Source organism: Ranitomeya imitator, chromosome 1, assembly GCF_032444005.1.
Source record: "Ranitomeya imitator isolate aRanImi1 chromosome 1, aRanImi1.pri, whole genome shotgun sequence".
Lineage (NCBI taxonomy): Eukaryota > Metazoa > Chordata > Amphibia > Anura > Dendrobatidae > Ranitomeya > Ranitomeya imitator.
In genome coordinates, this window is record NC_091282.1 from 337,809,543 (window position 1) to 337,827,894 (window position 18,352).

At 42.0% G+C, this 18,352-nt stretch overlaps 1 protein-coding gene across 1 annotated transcript in view; it reads left to right on the forward strand.

Moving 5' to 3' along the window:
- The first annotated feature begins 1,272 nt into the window (after positions 1-1,272).
- The window catches only part of SVOP (SV2 related protein), a 137,450-nt gene continuing 120,370 nt past the window's right edge, over positions 1,273-18,352 (forward strand). The window contains exon 1 of the mRNA XM_069759596.1: positions 1,273-1,486. Within this exon, the coding sequence (XP_069615697.1) occupies positions 1,452-1,486 (35 nt within the window). The 5' untranslated portion in view covers positions 1,273-1,451. The remainder of the gene's footprint in view (positions 1,487-18,352) is intronic.

Consider the following 18,352-nt stretch of genomic DNA (forward strand, 5'->3'; position numbering starts at 1 on the left):
GCGGAGAGACGGGACGCTGAGGAGCAGCGACGAGAGGTGAGTATGTGATTTTTTTATTTTTTATCGCAGCAGCATCATTACATGTGGCACAATGCTGTATGGAGCGTCTATGGGGCCATAAAGAACTGCATGGAGCATTATATGGGGCATCTATGGGGCCATAACTGCATGGAGCATTATATGGGGCATCTATGGGGCCATAACCGCATAGAGCATTATATGGGGCATCTATGGGGCCGTAACTGCATGGAGCATTATATGGAGCATCTATGGGGCCATAACTGTATGGAGCATTATATGGGGCATCTATGGGGCCATAACTGCATGGAGCATTATATGGAGCATCTATGGGGCCATAACTGCATGGAGCATTATATGGGGCATCTATGGGGCCATAACTGCATGGAGCATTATATGGAGCATCTATGGGGCCATAACTGCATGGAGCATTATATGGAGCATCTATGGGGCCATAACTGCATGGACCATTATATGGGGCATCTATGGGGCCATAACTGCATGGAGCATTATACTACGTGACTGGGCAAAATACTACATTACTGGGCAAAATACTAAGTGACTGGGCAATATACTACGTGACTGGGCAAAATACTACGTGACTGGGCAATATACTACATTGGCTGTGCAATATACTACGTGGACATGCATATTTTGGAATACCCGATGCGTTAGAATCGGGCCACCATCTAGTAGCATTATAAAGGTGCTGCACCCGGGAGAAAATGAAAGTCAGCAGCTGCTGGGGAAATAAAGTTCATTTTGTCCCAGGTGCTGAACTTAAAGTATTGTGGCCAGGCACCTTCATAATACTATTAACCTTAAGATTAAGCCCATATTTGCAGGTTAATAGCATTATTGGCCTAACAGGTTCCCCTTAAATGGGCTTCTCTGGATTCATGACTTGCCTGTCTTGCTGCTGGTCATCTACTCATCTATACTTTGGGAAGAAAATAGTTAAAAAAAAAAAATGAATACAAATCACATATTTCAAGACAAGGTAGGCTATTTTTTGAATGCATCTCATAAACAGCAGGCTTTACATTCAAGTTGTGTTTAGTGTGTCTGATATAACCAGGTAACAATGTTGCAAATGTAAAATCTGTATTCTTCAAACCAAGTACCAGACTTGCTGAGTTTTATCAATCAGCTCTTATTATCAGCCAGGGATCTATGGGAAGCCAATAGGAAATAGCTATGCAGTAAGCAATGTGGGAAATAGAGGGAGAGCCAATGGGGGGCTATGTTACATGTGAGAGGAGAGGAGGGCCTGTGTGGCTAGCATTCCTGGCAAGGGACCATTCCTGAAGTGTGACACATCTGTTTGTGCTCACAACACACTGGAGCTGTCCAGCAGGCAGACCTCCTGAATCCAGCACAATGTGAGAGGCCATGAGAGCAGAAGGTGCATCTGTACCACACACAGCACAGAGATGGAGGAGGACCTGTTCCAGCTAAGACATCTTCCGTGAGTAGCTCAAAGATCTTCATCATCTTCATTATCTCTTTGTAAAGAGCAATCTCTTCTGCATCCAAGGAGCAGGATAAGGCCCCTCATGTGATGAGTAACATTGCAAGGGGAATTCATGGCAGACGAACAGTCAAATAGACTAAAGGGATGGTTTCTCTATCAAAGGGTTAATGACTCAAGCATGAGCAGGGCTGGATTTAGAGACGGAAAGGGGGTTGTCTATGAGGAGTTCCATCGTCTTCTTTATCATTAACAATGCAAGGAATTATATGGGGGTCGGCTAACCATTTCCCTTATGAGAGGGACGCTGTGCAGGCAGTAGGCACACAAGATATTAATGCATGGTCATAGAAAGTAAAACCTTTGGGGGGGGATTCGTCATAAAATTGGCAAAAAAACATACAAATAATGTATATATGTATATATACATTCTAGCACACCTGTGCTTTTTGTTATGCTTTTCTTATCTAACGCCATCATATTCCGCAGTGCTTTACAAACATTATCATTGTCGTCCCCACTGTGGCTCAAAGTGTAGATTCCCTATGAGTATGTATTTGGAGCGTGGGAGGAAATCCACACAAACACAGGTAGAAAATACAAACTCCATGCAGATGTTGTCTTAGGTGGGATTTGAACCCTGGACCCCACTGAGCGCTAACCACTGAGCCACCTCACTTAACCTTATTTACAAGACATTGTGTAATTATCTATTGTCTAATGTTTAGAGAGATGAGAAAGACATGTCCATAATTTAAAGGGCAATACCCAGTATTGCTGAAAAACCACAGTATGTAAATACTGTAAGAGCTCTGTCTTAAGAGGAGTATGTGCAATGAAATAGTCTTGCCTCATTTCAAGATGAAATAATATATATACGCTGTACTACTACATAGTTCTTTTTTTTGTTTGAAGTTTTGTTTAAGAAACAGTAACACTGTACCAACAACATACTGTAAATAGAATACGTTATTTTAAAGTGTATTTTTTATTTTTCATTTTCATACATCAGTAGTGCACATGAAAATAAGCCACTTTGTAACATATCTCATCAAAGGAATTTGCTAATTTGTCCTGCATTAATCCTTCACTCTGAATTCGGTGAAGATAGATTTTCCCATAACTAAGATAAGAGATGACAGTTAGTGCTTTTAGAATTCTTTAAAAAGGGGAAGAGCTAGAAGAAAACACATTCTGCTGCAAGTATCAACTATTATCTCCTGTCTCAGTAACGGGAAAATCTGTGTTCACCGAAGACAAATTTTACCTGCGAATTGAGATTTTTGGGAATGAATTATCAGTCCAGAAGGAGAAAGCAGATTTCTCTGACAAGTTTCTAATTTTCATATGTACTATTGATTTATGGGGGAAAAAATGACAGTTACGCTTTAAGCTTTATTTCGCATTCCTTGTAGAAAGTGAATTAATGTAATTACTGAAATAGAGTAGCTGTTCTACACCGCCATTTCAAAAGAGAATAACTTGGCCTTTTGAATGCTGAATTTAGTTGCAGAACACAATATAACTGATACAGAAAGTAGATAGATAGATAGAATTGTATACAGCATATGGGCTACATCCCCCTAAGTCCAGGTGGGAATCCCCAGAAAAAGTGGTGGAGAATTAAAGGGCTAAAATCCTGTGGGACTTCAAGATCCAGAGGGATAAGCAGGTGTTGGCTAACCAACCAGACATTGTGATAGTAGGCAAGGGTCAGAAGACAGCAATGATAATAGATGTGGCAGTGCCAAGTGACAGCAACATCAGAAAGAAGGAATATGAGAAGCTGGAGAAATACCAGGGCCTCAAAGGAGAAATAGAGAAGATGTGGGAGGTGAATTCCAGTGATGATAGGAGCACTTGGAGCAGTGACCCCTAAGTTACTGTCTATAGGAAAATATAAATAAATGTTTTTTTAATCCCTTAACGACTACCAATCCACCTTTTAATGGTGGCAATTAAGCATACTTATGCCTCAACGCCGCTTTTTAACAGCACTCACCGTCCGTGCAAAAAAGTCCGTTCTTTATTATGGCTTCACATTAAAATAGCAGGACATGGCAGGGAGAAACTGTGGAGAGAGACGACGGCCGTTTCGCACTCCTGCGCTTCTATGGGTCTGATGGTAAAAAAAAAAAATTGGTTCCAAAGTAAATTTTTTGTGAAAAAGTAAAATGTTCATTTTTTGCTTCCACATTGCTATAGTTCTTGTGTTGCACATGAAGGGTTAATAAACTTTTTGAGTGTGGTTTTGCACACCTTGAGGAGTGCAGTTTTTAGAATGGTGTCACTTTTGGGTATTTTCAAATTTGAGTTAGTCCCTAAAAAAAAATGGTTTTGTAAATATTGTTGGAAAAATTAGAGATCGCGGGTCAACTTTTAACCCTTATAACGTCTTAACAAAAAAAATTATGTTTCCAAAATAGTGCTGATGTAAAGTAGACATGGGAAATGTTATTTATTAACTATCTTGTGTGACGCCTCTCTCTGATTTAAGGGCACAAAAAGTTAAAAAAGTGCAAAATTTTCACTATGTTTGTCAAATTTCCATTTTTTTCATAAATATATGCAAATTATATAGAATAAATTTTTTACCACTAACATGAATTACAATGTGTCATGAAAAAACAGTCTCAGAATCAGTGGGATATGTTGAAGCATTGAAGAGCTATGACCTCATAATGTGACAGTGGTCAGAATTGTAAAATTTGGCTTGGTCATTAAGTACCAAATTGGCTCTGTCACTAAAGGGTTGAAAAACAACATCAACAAAACACATGGACATACTGGCTCACACTAGCAAAATAAAAGGTTATGATATTTTGAGAATTATCGAATGTTCACCTATTATCTACATCAAAGAACATTACAACAGTCTACCTACCTTAATAAAACAGATTTTATAACTTGTACTTTACTCAAAAATTTGTGACGAGCAACAATTGGATGACGTGTGAACAATATTCACTACATATTGTACAATGAATGATAACCAACTGTAGAAATTCCTCCATATTAACAATCTTCTGTATCTTTCAATCCTCTAGAAGAGCCTAAGTTAATATTTAGGGATGAGCGAATAGCTTCGGGTTCCTCCTTATCTGAATAGCTATAGCGCTTACCGAATAGCTGCATCGGGAACCTGGATGCCTGAAGCGCTCCCAATAATCAGCTGTTTGGTGCATGGAGAGCCTGTTTGTTGGGCTCTCCATGCATGTGGTGTGACTGTCACACAGCCGTGACACAAGCAGCTGCGGTGCCAAACACCTGATTATCGGGAGAACTCCAGGTATCCGGGTTCCCATTGCAGCTATTCGGTAAGCGCTGCAGCTATTCAGATATGGAGTTATGAGAAGCTATTCCCTCATCCCTATTAATATTGCTATGGCAATACTCAAACCATTTCTATAAATTACTTCCTCCTTCCAAGGTTTTTAGCTACCGTAATTGGTCTAATTTGAGCATTCTGGCACAGCTAAGCTTCATTGTTGTTATTGTCTGATCGAAGCAAAACCCACTGTATAAACAGTGAGGAAATATCAATGTAAAACGCCTGCGATATTGGATGTACTGCTTGATTTACCAAGCATTCATAATCCAAAAACATGTCAGAGCAATGCACTGTACGTTAACACCTTAATAACAAAGCCAAATCTTATAATTCTGTCATTTTATGAGGTTATAACTATGAAACGCTTCAACATATCCCACTGATTCTCAGATTATTTTTCCGTGACATATTGTACTTCATGACAGTGGTAAAATTTATTTGATATTACCTGCGTTTATTTGTGGAAAAAAAATGGAAATTTGGCAAAAATTTTGAAAATGTAACGATTTTCAAACTTTTAATTATTATGCCCTTAAATCAGAGAGATATGTAACACAACACAGTTAATAAATAAAATTTCCCACAGGTCTACTTTACATCAGCACAATTTTTGAAACATAATTTTTTTGTTAGGAAGTTAGAAAGTTTAAAAGTTGACCAGCGGTTTCTCATTTTTTGAAACAACATTTACTGTTATGACCTGGTGGTTAGGAGCACCCGGAATGACCTGATAATTAAACCTCATACAGGACGAGCTCTGGGATGTGGGAGCTCTGCTGACCGCAAGCCCTAATCCTATCACACACACTAAAAATAGCCGTGGAGCTCTCCTGACCAGACCTAGGCGCCTCGTCACAGCCTAAGAACTATCTAGCCCTAGAGATAGAAAATAAAGCCTACCTTGCCTCAGAGAAATTCCCCAAAGGTAAAGGAAGCCCCCCACATATATTGACTGTGAGTAAAGATGAAAGTCACAAACGCAGAAATGAAACAGGTTTCAGCAAAGGGAGGCCAGACTTACCAAATAGACAGAGGATAGGAAAGGTAACTTTGCGATCAGCACAAAAACCTACAAAAGACCACGCAGAGTGTGCAAAAAAGACCTCCGCACCGACTCACGGTGCGGAGGAGCCACTCTGCATCCCAGAGCTTCCAGCTAGCAAGACAAAATCATGAAAACCAGCTGGACAAGAAAACAGAGAACAAAATAAGACAATAAGGAACTTAGCTTCTGCAGGAGAAGGCAGGTCACCAGAGAGATCCAGGAGCGAACTGAACGAATGCAAAAACATTGACAGCTGGCATGGAGTAACGATCTGAAAGGAGTTAAATAGAGCAGCCAACCAAAGGATAAACCACGTCACCTGTGTAAGGAACCTCAGAAGCAGCAGCTTCACTCACAGCCACCAGAGGGAGCCCATAGACAGAACTCGCCGAAGTACCATTCACGACCACAGGAGGGAGTTCGACTACAGAATTCACAACAATTTACAAAACCATTTTTTTATGGACCACATCACATTTGAATTGACTTTGAGGGGGTCTATATGATAGAAAATACCCAAAAGTGACGCCATTCTAAAAACTGCACCCCTCAAGGTGCTCAAAACCACATTCAAGACGTTTATTAACCCTTGAAGTGCTTCACAGGAACTGAAGCAATATGTAAGGAAAAATTAGCATTTAATTTTTTTCACCAAAATCTACTTTAGACTCAAACTTTTTTATTTTCAAAAGGGTAAAAGTAGAAAATGGACCCCAAGTTTTGTTGTACAATTTCTTCTGAATACACTGATACCTTATTTGTGGGGGGAAATCTACTGTTTGGGCTCACGGCAGGGCTCAGAAGAGAAGGATCGCCATTTGACTTTTTGAATGGAAAATTTGCTGGAATAATTAGCAGACGCCATATTGCATTTGCAGAGCCCTTAATGTGCCTAAACAGTGGAAACCCCCCACAAGTGACCCCATTTTGGAAACCACACCCCTCAAGGATTTTACCCAGGGGTATAGTAAGTATGTTGAACCTACAGGTACGACACAGAATTTGGTTAGGTCGTCAGATTGAACATGTCGTCATTAGTGTTGAGCACAAGTGCTCGCTACTCGAGTTTGCATTGGGTGCTCGGGTATGCACCGAATATCACGGGTGCTCAAGTGACATGCTCAAGTCCCAGACCTACATGTTTTGCGGCTGTTAGACACCCCCAAATAAACATGTGGGGATCCGCAATACTGCGTGCATACCCGAGCACCCAATGCACACTTGAGTAGTGAGCACTTGCGCTCAACATCAGCCGTCATTGGGTCATTTTTTTAGATTTTGAAAAACAAACAATTTTAACCCTAACCTCAACCCCAACCAAAACACTTAACCCCAACTGCTAAGGAAAATGATGGGGGATGGATCAGGAGTGCCCGGGGATGGCGGAGGTACTGAGGTGTCTTGGGGGGCATCAATTCTCTCTCCTCTGACATTTATATCATGTCAGAAGAAATAGAAATCATTTAAACACCGGGCACACTTTTTAGTTTTGTGATCGGGGACCGAAAAATCCAGCCCTGATCATGTTCTCTGGGGTCTCAGCTAGCTGAGACCCCAGAGATTTTCCAACCCTGGGGGCACTACAGCCTTATTCCTTGGCGATTAGGGAATAATTACACTTAGCGGCTGCTGTTTTAATGCATATCGGTAGTCGCTCAGGGGTTAATGTAATATTAAATTTTACTACTTATTCTTTATTTGGTTTAGATTCTTAGTTTCTGTAATTTTTTATTATTCTTAAAGGCTATCTAGACCTTTGACAAGAAAAACATAGATTTCAGATTTGTTAGCTGTAAACTTAGAAAAAATGCATTATGTTTCAGGCTTCAAATTCCATTGCTTGCAATACATGGAGGATGTGAACATTGTGCTGTTGCTTTGTGTTTATTAGTGGGTGTGTGTTGTACTTGTGTGTTTAGGTGTGTGTGGTTGTGGTCCGTCTCTGATCCCCTTGAAAATTCTGCTTGCTCTTGCACTAAAGCATGTGTGTGTATGATCATTATGCCTTGCAGATTTTACTCTGTGTTCTCTCCTATTCTTCTACATTTGCTGCCTGTGTGTTTTTGTCCTCTATTCCAACTAGCTTTCCTCTTTCTACACTGATACTACAGGTGTATAGTCACTCTGATCATTTCTCTTTTGAAACAGCCTGTGTAATATCCCTTGAAGACTTTGAGTGCTCTCGTCCCTCTTTCTCCCTACTGATACGTGCAACAGTTAGCAAACGGAGAGTAGAATAAGGGTACCGTCACACAGTGCAATTTTGATCGCTACGACGGCACGATTCGTGACGTTCGAGCGATATAGTTACGAGATCGCAATGTCTGACACGTTCCTGCGATCAGGGACCCCGCTGAGAATCGTACGTCGTAGCAGATCGTTTGAAACTTTCTTTCGTCGTCTAGCGTCCCGCTGTGGCGGCATGATTGCATGGTGTAACATATATCGTATACGATGTGCGCATAGTAACCAACGGCTTCTACATCGCACATACGTCATGAAATTATCGCTCCAGCGTCGTAGATTGCAAAGTGTGACAGCAGTCTACGACGCTGGAGCGATATTGTTACGACGCTGGAGCGTCACGGATCGTACCGTCGTAGCGATGAAAATTGCACTGTGTGACGGTACCCTAAATGAGCTGATAGTAACCAGGGAGAGTGTGCTCTCAAATCTGTGTCAAAAGTAGCTGCAGAGCCAGCTGTGTAAAGGAGTTGCACAGACTCTACCACAGCAAGATAGTAGGTACGTTTAAATTAAGACTTTTTAAAAAATGGCTTGATTTTGCATTCAGCAAGCCAATGAACAATTATAAATAACGGCATGAAAATGTCCATACCAGCCTTAGGCTGATAGCAGCCACAAGGTATGTGCTGTCACATTTATATTAGAAACAGCTTCACAGTCAGCAATATAAAGCAGTTACACAGACGCTACAGCAGCAAAATGGTAAGAATTTTTATGAAGACTATTTAGAAAGTTGGTTATGGTGTGTACATCTGGAGAGGACTGTCAACCAACTAAAACAGTGCAGGAGGAAGCTGACCAGGACGAGACTGGACTAGTTTAGTCTATTCCTATAATCCCTGGCCAGATCTGCAAACTATGTTTTATTCTGAAATGCTGGAGTGTTTCAGAGAAAAACATACCTTTGCCGCCATTGTGAAGGCAGGCTCTGATGCATGCTGCCTTTGGTTTGGGCAGTATGAATCACCTGACATATTCCACATAAAAAAAAAATGAAAAATCAATGCAAAAGTGTCAATAGTAGAGATGATTGAATTTCTGAAATTCGTATTTTTCAGGTGTGCTCACTTTTTCCCCAAAATTCGATTTGCAGCAAATGTATTAATCACAGGTACTGTGACTTCCCTGTAATGATGTGCATATCTCCTAACATCTCCTAGGACTGTACCTAATGTCTTTCAATCTCTTTTATGTAAATACGGCTTTAGTGATGTCAGTGACCTCACCATAAAAACGGATGGAAAGCGGTAGTAACCAACAACCCATTTAATAATACAGTGCACACAGGTTTTCATGTTTTTTTAATGCCTAAACACGGGTATAGGCAAGAAGATTTGTCAGTCAATGCTAGTAGATGGGAAAAAGCCAACGGGACCCACCTGTACGACTAGTGTTCAGGGTCAAACGTACCTGATGTGATCTTACAGCCAGTGGCTGATACATGCATGCTGCCCATGATTTAGACAGCATATATCACTTGTCAGGTTTCCTTTAAATAACAGACCAAAAATGATCACACATAGTTATTTATCATCAGGCAGTTTTATGCAGAACAAGCACTCAAACTGACAGAGACGCTGTCAGAGGTAACATCATCCTGCTGTGACTATATACTGGACTCCATAATATACTCTACTTCCTCCACACTAATATGGGTCCTTTAGGAAAAGTAGGCCAGTTGTTGCCTGAGTTGAGTAGTGCTACTGTACAGGCAGTGGGTGCCAGTGGTGGTCGTGGTGCTTTTGCTGCAGCTAGTGGCTTCCACTCTCTTAGCTGTGGTATGTAGATCCATTGATATCCTTCTTAATAATAATTTTTATTTATATAGCGCCAACATATTCCGCAGCGCTTTACAAATTATAGAGGGGACTTCTTCCTTTAAACAGCATGTCAATTTGGCTAAATATAACATGGATATTTTGGGGAAGTCAAGGAAATATGTCAGCTTAATGTGTTTTATTGACTTAAAGGGAACTTATATAAAAACCCTTCAAGCCTACCAGTCTGCCTTCATTATTATTTAGATTGATTACAGAGCTAATCCTTTATCCCAATGCAAGTTTTATTGTCATTCTTGGCATTTGAAAATTTACCTGACTAGGTTGGGTGAATAGTAGGTCTCTCTTTTTCTCTATAGCAGTCCAGCCTCTGATTGTCAAATCTCCACCAGGACCTGCTCCCGAGACATCTTCTTCTGTTGCCAGATGCCGCCGTGCTCATTTTGTGGGCGGTGCTGGTGATAGAAGAGATGTAGGAGCCAGAAGCTTTGGACATCGCAGGCTATGTCCAGCCATTTAGATTTGGTCAGCTGGGACCTGCACTGCTGTCTGACAGTAAGGGTGTGCATGTTGTCCAGCTCAAGTTATCGGCTTCCTGCTTCAGACAATTGGGGAGCACCACACCATACTTAAGCTTCCAGCTTACTGCAGGAATCTGCCAGATATAGTGTTGTGGTTTTTTTTTCTGGTTCAGTCCTGTCTATTTAGGTCCTTGTTGTTATCATTGTTCTTTGTTTTGACCTTGGCTTGTGTTACTATTCTTGCAAATTCTGATTTTGTACCTTTCCAGCCTTCTAAGTCTTGAACACTCCTGCCATCCTGCACCAGCAAACAACAGCTTATTTTGTGGCCCCAGCCCAAGAGTCCCTATTTAAGTCCAGACACCCATACGGGTTTTAAAGAGTGAGGGCCACGGCAACCCCTAGGATCTGGTAAGCCTGTTAGCGGTAGCCATTTTAAATTTCCCAGGCGACCACTGACAGAACGTCATTACACTGATGCTGTTATTACGCCTCCTTCAGCCTATTTGACATCTTGCCACTATGCATGCCATTGCTTCATTGTGCAAGACAATTTCTTTGTGACATTGTGTATATCCAAGCAGGAAAGATTTCTCACTCATGTATGGGGTTTGCTACAATGTAGAAATTATGTGGATAGTGAGAAGATGTCAATCACATCCAGAAGGTGAGGGGTGTGATAAAAGCATCAGAGATCTAAATGCTTTCAGGAGGGAAATAGACACCCCACTGGCCGAGTCAGGTTAATTTCCATATGCTGAGGATGGCAATATATTTTTAAAGCATATATGAAGTAATCTCTGAGTTGTTAACGATGTCAGTGGGATAAAGAATGATCGTTCTAAAGTATAAAGAAGTGGTTTAGAATTCTTGTGGGACCTGATACTAATGGTGTATGTGATTCTGACGTCAAAAGGTGTTACCACTGTCGCTTCTACTTACCTCTCCAGGCGTCGCGCTGGCTCCTCCTCGCTCGCAGCAGTGTCCACTGCAGGTTCTGCTGCGATGTCCGTTGCTTCACTTCCTCTTCACCGCTCTCGTCGCCTCGCTGTCCTCCCCTCCATTGCTGCTGCCGCCGCTGCTCCCAAGCTTCCTGTGCGGCTGGCTCCTCCTCGCTCCAGACGTCTCTCTGGTTCTCTGTTCCCTTCTACTGCCACTAGGGGGCTTCAGCATGGTGCTTCTCTTCCTGCATTCTCTCGGTCAGCCTCTGCTCCATTCAGGTGCTTAAGGGCACGGGCGCGGACTCCTTGTTCTAATTAACCCTTTCTGCTTTTGGCATCAGGTATATCTGGCGTCTCCACCCTACCAGCGACGCCTGATTATCGTGTGCATTTCCTGCGTGCTTCTGGCCCCGTATCTGACTCTTCCTCGTTTCTCTGTCTTGCCTCTGTCTCTGTTGTCCGTATTTCCTTGCTTACTCTTCTGAGCCGTCCCTCTTGGTTTCCAGCAGTTGCGGTATCTGACTCTTCGGGTCTGCTACTCACGATCCCTGTATAGGGGTTGGTCTCCCAGGTTTGCTCGCCCGTTGGAGCTTCAGTGCCGTCACCCGGAGGGTCCACTCTCTGTCTGAGTTCTTCTGTCCTCTCGGTCGCAATAGTAGGCAATATTTATAACGTTGTGAGTTGTGTTTTTACTGTCCATACTAAACTATATTTTTCATAAAGCAAGTCCCATGGTTGTTCCCTAACTCAGAGTCCTATATAAAGCCAACAAGTAGACATAGTGCAAATCTTCCATGAATAAAAAATGAGGGCGCGTTTATTGGCTGTAATCACAATTTCAAATATAGCACTCGTGCTGTCATAAACAGACCAATATTTCAGCTTTCAACCCAACTTAGGTTTTGCCTTCTTCTGAAGCTTGGCTAATGTACATCATTACATGATTTCAACACCTTATGTCTAGCTCACTTGTTTTTTTTATGGACATTGTACTCACTCAGCTGCTCTTGAGGTAAGCACAGGAGGCTGTTTCAACGCAATAGTCCAGGCAAGTTTATTTAACTTCATAGACTGCTCCAGGTGACAAAAAAGAGCCTTTTCTGGCACAAAGTGAAAACAAACTGAAAAGAAATAGTCCATATGGTATTGCTGATCCGCCCGCTCAGGTCAGTGCCTTTACCAACACACTGAAGGTAAACACGAACTTCAAGTAAATAGTCCATATAGCCCTGCGGGTCCACTCTCACAGGTTATTGTCTTTAACAACACACACTGGAGGTTTCCACACCTCCAGACACAGACACTGAATAAGAGACTCGACCTCCATTTTATCTGCCAAATCAGGCCCCTGGTGTTGGTATATGTGTCATTCCCACCCGTCTCTTATGACCACTTGTAAAACCCAGCCCTGTAATGGCCCAAATAACTCTCTCAGTACTATAAGTGCTGGAGCATACTTCCGAGCTCACATCACCGCAGTTAACAGCTGTGATGGCACATATCTCCCTTCAATGACTTGTGCTGTGGCCATCTTGCATACCCTCCCCCTCTCCCCAAAGCCAGAGGGCTTGGCACCTTCTGCCAATAAACAGTGGACACTCGACAGAACGTCAGCATTGCCATGCAGTTTCCCTGACCTATGCTCCACCTGGAAGTTAAAATCCTGAAGTTTTAGGAACCACCTGGTCACTCGGACATTGTTCCCTTTTATCTCATGCAACCACTTCAGTGGGGCATGGTCTGACACCAGTCTGAACTTCCTGCCCAAGAGGTAGTACCTTAGAGAGTCCAACGCCCACTTGATGGCTAAACATTCCTTCTCCACTATGGAATAGTTTTTCTCGCAGGATGACAACTACTGGCTAAGATACATGATGGGATGCTCTTTCCCATTCACCTCTTGAGATAAGACTGTGCCCAGCCCGACATTTGATACGTCCATTTGGACCACAAACTCCTTGGAGAAATCAGGTGCTACCAGCAGCGGCTGATTGCTCAATTATCTCCCGTCTCACCTCCTCATTTGTGGAAAAATGTGGTTATCGAGTAACAATCTTCGGCTCTTGACCTACCCCATTTAGTACCATTATTAAATGGCCCTTTTTAGAGTTAAATCCCTGAGTTGGATGGTTCCAAAGTTTCCCCCGGACACCTGCAGCCCAGGGATGCTGGCCCCTGTGGATATGGCCTCATCCTCATCGCCAACAAGTACACGAAATGGAAACCTGTCATCTGCAGCCTGCAACGAGGTTTCTTCGGGAACAACCTGGCTGTCCTCCGAACAACCAGGCGTCCTCCCTTTTCCCCACAAGTCCCAAAATAATACAAAGTCCCGCCCTATTATAATAGGGTGCAATAGGTCTTTAACCATGCCGACCTCAAGGGAGTCGATGCCACAGTTTGTATTTACGACCACTTGGGCCTCAGGGTAGTCCTTCACATCGCCATGGATACAGCGGATGCCCACACCCTTTCCAAAAATCAGCCGATTAGGAATTGTGGCCCTCACTAGGGTTACCAAACTTCCTGAGTCCAGCAGACCAGTCACTTGCACTCCGTTTACTGTCACAGGGCATGACTGCGACCCCTCTCCCATTTGGGGAATAGAACTGCAGGCCGGATATGCAAAATACGAGCAGCGTCGTCCTGTGCTGCAGTCCATTGGCTCATTTCAAATACTTATTTTCCCCACTATACACGATATCTATAACTTTTATATTTACAGGAATCTGTTGGCACCCTAGAAATTGTTTTAGAAAATGAAGTATTTCTCCCAGAAAATTATTTCAATTACACTTGTTTTGTTATACACATGTTTATTTCCTTTGCATGTATTGTGACAACACAAAAACAGTGAAAAAATGGCAAATTGGACATAATTTCAAACAAAACCCCCAAAATGTGCTGGACAAAATTGTTGGCACCCTCACCTTAATATTTGTTTGCACACCTTTTGGAATAAATAACTGCAATCAATCTCTTCCTATAACCATCAACAAGGTTCCTACACCTCTCAACTCGAATTTTGGACCACTCTTCTTATGAAAACTGCTACAGTTTACTGATATTTTAATGATGCCTTCTCCCAACAGAAATTTTAAAATCTCTGCACAGGTGTTCAATAGGTTTTAAATCTGGACTCATTGCTGGCCACCTCAGAACTCTCCAGTGCTTTGTTTCCATCCATTTCTGTGTGTTTCTTGAAGTATGTTTGGGGTCACTGGGGTCATTGTCCTGCTGGAAGACCAAAGACCTACGACGCAAACCTAGTTTTGTGACACTGAACACTACATTGTGATCCAAAACCCTTTGGTAATCTTCAGATTTCAGGATGCCTTGATGCACACAATCAAGGCACCTAGTGCCAAAGGCAGCAAAACAACCACAAAATATCTTTAAACCTCCACCATATTTGACTGTAGGTACAGTGTTTTTTTTATTTGTAAGTCTAATTCTGTTTTCGGTAACCAGTACAATGATGTGCTTTAGCAAAAAGCTCTATCTTTATCTCATCTGTCCACAAAACGCTTTCCCACAAGGATTTTGGCTTACTCATGTACATTTTGTCAAACTGCAGTCTAGCTTTTTTTATATCTGTGTCAGCAGTGGAGTCCTTCTCGGTCTCCTGCCATAGCGTTTCATTTCATTCAAATGTCGACAGATAGTTGGCGATGACACTGATACACCGTGAGTCTGCAGAATGGCTTGAATTTCTTTAGAACTTGATTGGAGTTGCTTATCCACAATCCAGACTGTTTTGTGTTGCAACCTTTCGTCAAACTTTTTTCTCTGCCATCCACATCCAGAGAGATTAGCAACATTGCCATGGGTTGTAAACTTCTTGATTATGTTGCGCACCGTTGACAAATGAACATCAAGATCTCTGGAGGTGGACTTGCAAATTTGAGATTGTTGACAATTTTGGTTCTCAAGTCATCAGACAGTTCTCTTCTCTTTTTCTTTTCCATTCTTAGTGTGGCTCACGCAAACACACAATGCAAATATTGAGTCAACCTCTCCCTTTTTATCTATTACTTGCCACAGGTGAGTTTGAAGAGCATCACATGCTTGAAACAAAGTTTCAATTTTGGAAAAGTGCCAAAAAGTTTGTTCGGCCAATTTTGGGGGTTTTGTGTAAAATTGTTAGAATCTGTTTTGTTTTTGACCATCCGCCATCTTGTTGTGGTTTTCTGGCTGCTGGTCTTTTTCCCCTGGTGCTGAGTTGTCTTAGGTCAGGTGATTGTATCACCCTTTATTACCCAGCACCTGCCTCCCATTCCTTGCTGGGCAACAGTGTTAATCCACTAGAGTTCTGGCTAGGTGCTTTGATAGCTTTCTGTGTTTGATATTGTGCAGTTCTGGGATCTCTGGTAGTGATGTGCGAATATACTCGTTACTCGAAATATCCCGAGCACGCACGGGTGTCCTCCAAGTATTTTGTAGTGCTCAGAAATTTAGTTTTTATTGCCGCAGCTGAATTATTTACATCTGTTAGCCAGCATAAGTACATGTGGGGGTTGCCTGGTTGTTAGGGAATCCCCACATGTACTTAAGCTGGCTAACAGATGTAAATCATTCAGCTGCGGCAATAAAAACTAAATTTCCGAGCACTTAAAAATACTCGGAGGACACCCGAGCGTGCTTGGGAAATCTCAAGTAACGAGTATATTCGCTCATCACTAATCTCTGGTTCTGCTATCTTTAGTTTCTGTTTTCAGTTGGTTTCTGCAGCCTTATCTGTGTTTTTCTATTAGGAGGTGACCTGTTTTTATACCCAGTCCTTAGATCTTTCAGGGACCTCCTCCCCCCTATCTGTAGGTCTTCGCTTGAGTTTATCCTAGGATCGTCGGTGGGTCTATTCGCTAGGAATGGGTCGCCCACTCCATTGTAGTGTATCAGCCTAGTCTCAGTGCAGGGTCAGTTTTCCCCCCTTCTATTCTAGTTCTGTGTTGCAGATCCGTAACAGGATGGTACTATTAGAATCTGTTTTGTTTTTGACCATCCGCCATCTTGCTATGGATTTTATCACTGATCTGCCGGTCTCTAAGGGTTTTTCTGTCATCTGGGTTGTTGTAGACCGGTTTTGTAAGATGTGTCATCTTATCCCGTTCAATAAGGGAGGCGTTGTTTGCAGTTGGGGACATGGTCTGGTTGTCCTCAAAGAATCTGCGTTTGAAGATCCCTTCTAAAAAACTGGGGCTTAAGTTTGTAGGACCCTTCAAAGTGGTTCAGGTTGTCAACTCGGCAGCGGTGAGATTAGACATCCCCTCGTTCTTGAGAATGAATTCATTTTTTTATGTATCTTTACTAAAGAAAGTTGACACACCAGATAAGGAGGCAATGCCGAGTGTTCCTCCAGTTGATGAGGACGGCGAGTTTGAGATTTCACGCATTTTAGATTCCTGGTGGCACAGAGGAAGGTTGCAGTATCTCGTGTCCTGGAAGGGTTTCAGTCCCGAGGATAATTCCTGGGTGAAAGCTGAGGACGTCTCGGCCTCAAGGCTGATTAAGGCTTTTCACAGGAGATTTCCAAATAAGGCTCGGCAAAGAGGATCCGGAGGATCCTCGTAAAAAGGGAGGTATTGTTAGAATCTGTTTTGTTTTTGACCATCCGCCATGTTGTTGTGGTTTTCTGGCTGCTGGTCTTTACCCCCTGGTGCTGGGTTGTCTTAAGTCAGGTGATTGTATCACCCTTTATTACCCAGCACCTGCCTTCCATTCCTTGCTGGACAACAGTGTTAAACCGCTAGCGTTCTGGCTAGGTGCTTTGATAGCTTTCTGTGTTTGATATTGTGCAGTTCTGGGATCTCTGGGTCTGCCATCCTTAGTTTCTGTTTTCAGTTGGTTTCTGCAGCCTTCTCTGTGTTTTTCTATTAGGTGGTGACCTGTTTTTATACCCAGTCCTTAGATCTTTAGGGACCTCCTCCCCGCTATCTATAGGTCTTCGCTTGAGTTTATCCTAGGATCGTCGGTGGGTCTATTCACAAGGAATGGGTTGCCCACTCCATCGTAGGGTATCAGCCTAGAGTCAGTGCAGGATCAGTTTCCCCCCCTTCTATTCTAGTTCTGTGTTAAAGTTCCGTAACAAAAATTATGTCCAAATTGCCTTTTTTTCCTCAGTTTCTTTTTGTGTTCCAATACACACAAAGAAAATGAACTAGATTCCTTGATAGGTTGTTGATCCAGGGAACTAGTCTGATTGCCGTATGTGGAGTCGGGAAGGAATTTTTTTCCCCAAAGTGGAGCTTACTCTTTGCCACATGGGTTTTTTTTGCTTTCCTCTGGATCAACATGTTAGGGCATGTTAGGTTAGGGTATGGGTTGAACTAGATGGACTTAAAGTCTTCCTTCAACCTTAATAACTATGTTACTATCTGTATAACAAAACTTGTATAATTGCAATAATTTTCTGAGAGAAATACTTCATTTTCTGGAACAATTTCAAGGCTGCCAACACATTTGTCCATGACTGTACATATAATACTTTGCATTACCATATCCACAGGTTAATGGAAATAGGAGATACGTGACACTTTGTTATATATTGTACACTATGTGCACAATTATTAGTCAATTTGCACGTTTGATGACTAATTTTATTCTTAAACAACTACAGTGTTGTCAATTAATCCAAAAGATTAATAAACCTAAAACTTATATATTTAAGGAAAATATTTATGTGTACAGAATTATTATGCAACTAAATGAAAAATGTAAATGTTCGCATCTCGTTTGTTTATTTCCATCTGTTTATTTCTAAGGCTTTTATTGGCTGCATAATAATTGTGATTTAATTGACTTTTTCCAGTATGCCACCTTGCTGGCATCTGAGCTGACCTGAGATCTGTGCCGATTACTGATAAAGACATGTTTCCATCTATCCGGATTGTGAAAAGTCACTCTCGTTTCTTGAGTCTATAAAACTTTTGAAAAATCAGTCTTCAGATATTTTTGGGCCCAATCATGGATAGGGGATAACTTCCAAACTTGAGTATAGCTC